At 38.1% G+C, this 7129-nt stretch overlaps 1 protein-coding gene across 1 annotated transcript; it reads right to left on the reverse strand.

Annotated features, from left to right (window-relative positions):
• Positions 1-5633: 5633 nt before the first annotated feature.
• On the reverse strand, positions 5634-6599 carry LOC109158507. The gene has a single exon (XM_019306424.1). The coding sequence runs from the start codon at positions 6597-6599 to the stop codon at positions 5634-5636; it is 966 nt and encodes a 321-aa protein (XP_019161969.1).
• Between the last annotated feature and the right edge of the window lie 530 nt (positions 6600-7129).

Raw genomic sequence — 7129 nt, forward strand, 5'->3', positions numbered from 1 at the left:
AGCTGATTTTAGCACTTCTTGTGGCTAAGAAACACAACCAGTTGTTGATGAAGAATCATAGTGCATGTCTGGTTGGTTTTGCACTGGTGCCTGAAGCACATAATGTTGCCTAGCCGAGCAACTTTATAAGGGGTTGTGGTCAAGGTTATAGCCGAGGTGGTATGAGTTTTGAGTTCAAAATAAGAAGCAAAGTGATCAAGATAATCAAGGAAATGATGACCAAATCCATCGAAGCAAAATTCTAGGCAAAAGCATATTTGCTAGCAATATGGGCGTGAAGGGAAATTTGTCCCTACATGCCGGACACCAAAGCATTTGGTCATCAAAGAATGAGTCTCAGCTCATCTTGCTGATTCCAGTTTGCCTGAAGCAAATATTGTGATAGGTAGTGATAATGAAATGACGAGGTATTAATGAAGAAATGATTGGTGTCATGATAATGTTTGAGTAATTCATGAAAATATATTCATGGATAAAAAGGTTAGCTCATGCCTGAAGCATGAAGCATCTGAGAAGTTAATTTATGCCTGAAGCACCCGAAAAGTTAATTCATGGCCGCAATAACTTATTGCGTAACCGAGTAGTATATACACTCCAAATGTGCTTTGAGTGCAAAGTTATTTCTGGAGGCAAATTATTATGAGTGCAAAGTGACTTTACTTTGCTGATTTTTCTTGCAGATTTTACTACTTGAATTGACTATTCAAAAAGTTTACCTCTCTAAGCTTAGACCTCTAAGCTTACCTCTGTAATCTTACTTTTCAGTTTACTTCTTGAAATTTTATTTTCTAGAACTTTATTTTCCTGAGGAAATTTACTTCTCAGTGTTAATTCTCTTAATTTTCATGCTTATTCACTCAATTTTGTTCTCATGCCCTGCAACATGACTCTCGTATGCAATTGACTGGTTGCTAATTCAAAATTGAATTATTATTTGTTCTATTAATCCTATATCAATCCCGGAAGGATTGCTATTATCAACAAATTATGATAATCCTGTTTTGACTAAATTTATGATGTCAACATGACAAAATCCTCTCCGAATATGGCTTAGTACAATTCTGTGCTGTTTAAGGAGTGGTATACTCCTTTATAAAAGTGATCTTTGACTTATTGCCATACATGATAGGATTGATTTAGATGTTATTGGTTTGGAAGATAGAAGCGAATTATATCATATCAGTTTGCCCGAAGCAAACGAGAGAATGAATTATATCATATCAATTTGCCTGAAGCAAACGAAGGAATAAATTATTTCATATTAGTTTGCCCGAAGGAAATGAGAGTTATATCATGTGAATTTGCACGATGCAATTCCCAAACAGTGAGTGAATTAATGTAAAGTTGACGATAAGGATTTTTGAGAGATCTTGAAGATCTATTTTATTTGACAAGCTTCACAGCTTCCCTATGATTGTTGTGTACCCTTATAATATCATTTGATATGTATGGTTTCATATCTGATTATATATGTTACTCTTAGATGATTGCATATATGTTTTGGGTACTTCATATGTTGCGATGCATTTTTAAAGGCTTTGAAGACCCATATTATTTTATAGTATGACATGAGCTATAGTGGGTCGCCTTAGGCAAATATATTGTTTGGTGAGCCAGATTTCTTCAAAGGCATATTATATAAAGCATATTTTGTAAAAGAAAATTCTTAAGCTATGTATTTTCATGTTGGGGACATCAGTTTTATATGCCATTGTTGTTATCACAATCTGACTTACTGCATATCATAATTATTCCCCCTAACACCTAGTACGTGGTATAAAATGAAACATTTCCCATCTGCGTTTTATTCACAGTATGCAATCTTTTTCCTATATCACCACCATAGCGTACCTTTGTGGGCATATATATGTTAATTATAAACCTCGGTCGGTTATTTAAATCTTTAGAGCCCATGATAAGGGATCAATATATAAATAGGTAAGCTGACAGACTTTATGAAGATCATTTCACGGCATTAGGGGGAGATAAGATCTCAAATTTAATGGAATGCTGAGAAATTCAATGGATGATTGATCTTCAATATTTAAATCCACGTACTAGGTAGACTGAACTAGAAGTTCAGAAAAAAGTAAACTGAACTAGAAGTTCAGAAAAAAAGGAAACTGAACTAGAAGTTCAGAAGATAATTAATCTGCCAATATGTATTGATCATAAAAGGAGTGACTAGGTCCTATATATCTTCCCCAACTTGGACCATATGTATCTACCAATGCTCCTTAACGTCAGAAGCGTGGGGACATGTTGGTATAATCTGTGGAAAGCTAAATCTAGTAGAAAATGGTGCCACTCTTGAAATCGCTTAAAGAAGTATGTCGTGAAGACATTCGTCCAGAAGGTGAAAAACCCCAGTAAATTTATAGGTGCACCCAGAATCATAATACTGGGGATGCGGAACGACCAGATAAAAATATCTTTGGGAAATGGCTAGAGTCCAGTTGAATTAGAAATCGCCATTATTTTATGGGAGAAATTTATGAAAAATGTTATAGTTGTCGAAAACACAATTGCCTTATAAATTGCTCTCAATATATGAGAATCTGGATCCAGAGCTAGGCACCAGTAGCGCCCTGATTTTTTTTAATGTATAAAAGAGCAATTAAGGCTTGTACAGCTTAGCTCGCTAAAACTGTATTGTCTTTATAACACGTACACCATTTAATGTTAACCCTGTAGGTTACAAATGGGTGTTTGTACGAAAGAGAAATACAAACAATATGGTGGTATGATATAAAGCGAGACTGGTAGCTTAAGGGTTTACGCAGAGGCCCTGAATTGATTTTGATCAAATATTCTCTCCCACAACAAATGACTTTACATTCTACAAATTAACATTATTGGCAGTGAATTATAAATTTAGATATGCAGTTGATGAACGTCATGACCGCAAACTTATGAATCATTAGATGCTAATATTTATTTGTAAATCCCTGATGGATTGAACACTTTTGAAATAAGGAAAGTGAAAATCGCAACGTGTATCATTAAACTACCAAGTCTTTGTATGACTTGAATATTATTGACTGAGTGTTTTCCTCCCGAAGAATGAATATGCAAATAATATGTACCATTATGTGTTCGTTAACAAATTGCTAATGGATTTATTTATTTATCACCTCAGTCGATATTGATGTTTTAAATATCATTGAAACACATAGAGAGCTTGGTGATATCAGCTCATGCCGAAAGACGGAGTTTTGAAATAAAAGACTTGGGAAACCCAAGTATTGTCTCGACCTGAAGATCGAGCTTCTCTTTGAAGAAGTTTTATACACCAGTCAGCCTACTCGAAAAATGTCTTGAAGATGTTTTATATGGATAAGTATTATTTACTTATCACACTAATGGTTGTCCAATAATTTCTTGAAGTATAAAAGGACAATTTAGACTCGAAGATGATAATGAGGATATTTTGGGACTGGAAGTCCATTACTTGATATTTTTATTGGAGCACTATTATAGAACTAGAAGTTCTATAGTCGCATTAGGCCTGATATTGAATTTGCGATGAAATTGCTAGCAACGTTTAGTGCTCCCTCTACAATGAAATATTGGAATTGTGTTTAACATATCCTCCAGCATTTTCGAGGTATAAAGATTTTGACATTTATGTGAGAAACCAATATGTGGTTTTGATGGCTACTTGGGTACTGACTCTTTTATTTGATCCCTATGATGCCAAGTCTCAAACTGGTTATGCTATGTTTTACCCTCCCAATGTCCCATATGAGGACAAATAAGATTGTGTTGCACAAGCAATTCAAGTAATAGGTTTCTTAAGGGGAACCTTACAAAACATATTGCACCTAAGTCCTTCTACACACATGAACTCTAGAAGAGTGGTAAAATTCTTGTTGAGAAAGTTTGCCCCAGTGAACAATCTGGTAGATATGCTCACTAAATTTCTTCCTACATCCACTTTTGAGTAATATGTTCATAAAATTGGGATGTGTGGGCTTAGAAGATTGTTATCTTCAAGGGGAGCAACAACCCCTATCTGCACTGGAATAGACAATCTAGAAGGCTTTTGAAATCCTGAAGATTATGCTCCGAAAGCATATGGTTGTACTCTTTTTCCCTTAGCTAAGTTTTTTCCCACAGGGTTTTCTTAGGCTAAGGTTTTTAACGAGGCAATCAATGTTGGTGCACTTGAGTGGATAGTCCTAAAGACCTTTGAAATCTTGAAGATTATGCCCGGAAGGCTTATGGTTGTACTCTTTTCCTTAGCTAAGTTTTTTCCCACAAGGTTTTCTTAGGCAAAGGTTTTTAATGAGGCAACCGGTGCAACACAATGGTTTAATATACTTCGTGTACTCTTTTCCTCGTTTAGTTTTTCCCGCTGGCTTTTCTAGCGAGGTTTTAACGAGGAATGAGTATAGTTATTTAATGGCCAAGGGAGAGTGTTATAAATATTTTAATTAGTGGCCATTGTAATTTTGCATTACCTCATTTTACGTAAAACATCAGAAATGGTTGGCTGACTTAGAATACTGATTGATTCAGTTAAGCGCCTACTAAGTAATGATAGATCGTGAAGAGAACATCAGAGAAAAAATAAGCAAACACACAGAACGAACACTCACAATGTTTACCCAGTTCGATACGGTGTGTATCTACGTCTGGGGGACGATCACATAGGCGTCCAATCCACTAAATCATAATCCAATGTACAAAGGTAGATATACAATAATCTTACCCAAGTGCCCCACACAAGGTACATACCCAGTCTACACAGGTTTAGTGGATTGTTGAAGATGGAGAGACATGCATACAAAAGTCTAATGAAATCCCTTCACTTGGAGAGCCCACTCTGATAGAGTCCACTTCAGTGACGCTCTATAACGTTGTTCCCACAACAGTGTGATCTTAGTGTCCTTTCGTTTAAGCAGCAGTAACTCTTCTCAAGTTCATCATCTTAGTCACCGTGAACATGTTGTATTGAGAAGGTGCATGACAATCAAAGATCTAGTCTCATCAAGCTGATATGGAGTGTTTCTTCTTCTTATTTGGCGTAACCCTAGTTCCCTTCAAGAATTGGTACTTATAGATCCTTCAATAAACACTCTCCATAGATGTCTTTGATTGTAGAAGGTAGGACTATAAAAGAGGAATGTAATCTTAGCAGATTATGTCCATTACCTTCTTTGAAGATACGCTGATCGTCTTTCCATACTGGACTGATAATACCGCGTGAGCTTCTTAAGGAAACAGCTTCCCTAAGTCAGATCTTCAGTGTCAGTTCTTCTGTTGTTGCTTCTGATTGATCAGATATCTGTAGACCCAACCGGACAAACTCTAAACCTATCTTAGTATGCCATAATAATATTGCCAATTATAATATGGGGTTTTTGAACATAAAAACACTAACAAACTCCCCCTTTGGCTATTATTTGGCAAAACAACTCAACTATATAAAAAGAACTAAGATAGGTTATTAAAAGAAGCAACCCATGTGTCCAAACTGATTACATAGGAGAAGAAGAACATAAGATCCAAAACAGTCTAAAAACAAAAACGACATCAAAACATAACACCCAGCCAGGGCCAGAAGGTACTCGATCACAAAAACTCCCCCTGAGTTACTACTCCCCCTTTTTGCCAATGGTAGCCAAAGATCAAGCATTTGAGGGAGAGTCACAGTCAGACTTCACGGGATCCACAGCAGTACCAGCAGTATCAGTCAGGCTCATGCGGAGAAGAACAGTAGCTAGCTCAGTGCGCGCACCTGTCAGTTGCTTGGCAATGATACCGTGCACCGTCTCAAGATCAGCAACTCGCGCCTTCAACTGTTCGGAAAGCTTCACATCTTTAGCATGAGGAGACTCATCATTCATAGCATCAGGTTCCGAATTGGATGGGGCAGTCACAAGAACGACATCCTTCATACGATCTCCAGAGAGAAGACGTTTATCAACAGTATAGAGCAGCGTCGGACTAATCACTTCGCTGGGCATAGGCTTAAGACCATGAGAGGTAAGGATGCCAAAAATCAGATTTGGAAACGGTAGTCTTACCTTCTGTTCCCGGGGATGAACCAGAGTTAGAACATGATTATAAATCCATTTGCCCAGATCAAACTGCATCTTAGTTCCAATTCTAAATAAGAACCCTGCTAGAAGCTTGCCAACTGTGTTGAAATGAGCTGATGGAAGCCAGTTGTGTAGAGCCAGGCGATGTAGGATGACATATCTAGACGTGAGATGCGAGCTCAGCAAATAGTCCTTATCTCCTGTAGGCCAAAATGTAGTCTGTCCACCGGTAAGAGTTTTGGCCACCACGTCCCATTCAGTAACAGCTTCTTCTTGCACTGCAGGCAAGCCATAGTATTTATTTATCACATCTGGCCCAAAATCATACCACTTCCCTCTGATGAAAATCTGCATCGGTCGTGGCCCTGTGAGACTGTCAATCTCATCACTGAGATTGCAATAGAATTCATATGTGAGCAGCTTGGAGTAAGGACAAACATCTGTAACAGTTTTCAAAAGACCAACTTCATTCAGCAAGGGCAGGATGTCGCAAACGGAGTTCAGTTGATTCTCATCCACAGTTCTTTGAACAATCAGCTCCCTTCTGACCATAGTGGCCCATTTTATTTGTGCATCAAGGGATACAAACTGAGGTTTGTAAACAGTAGTGTCAATTCCTTCAACAGGTGGAACCTCCGGTGTTACACTTCGACCTCTTGACCTTGTGGTTGGTTTCCCTTTTCTGGCAGAGGGGCTGGTGCAGAAGTAACTTGAGCAGCAGCAGTTCCTTGTTGCTTAACAGAGGAACGTAGAGTCTTGAATACTTGGTGGATAGGTGGGTCTCCTTCAGGCTTCTCACTCGACTTTCTCTTCTTCACAGGCTGATCCACATCAGCATTATCAGCACTGGTTTCAACAACAACCTTTGTTGGAACATTCTTCCTTTTCGTCCGTCTTGTTTCTCTGGTCGGGGATTGAACTGGTGTCACAGAATGGCTAGAATCAGAAACATTTGCAGACGAGCTTCCAACAATATTCGATATCTCTCGAATTTTGAAACTCGTGGAGTCAGGATGTGCAGTTGCCTCAACAGTAGGTGCAGCCGGTGAAGGTGCTTGGGATCCATACACCTCAGCCAGTAT

The sequence above is a fragment of the Ipomoea nil genome, unplaced genomic scaffold (genome assembly GCF_001879475.1).
Source record: "Ipomoea nil cultivar Tokyo-kokei standard unplaced genomic scaffold, Asagao_1.1 scaffold2821, whole genome shotgun sequence".
Taxonomy (NCBI): Eukaryota; Viridiplantae; Streptophyta; class Magnoliopsida; order Solanales; family Convolvulaceae; genus Ipomoea; species Ipomoea nil.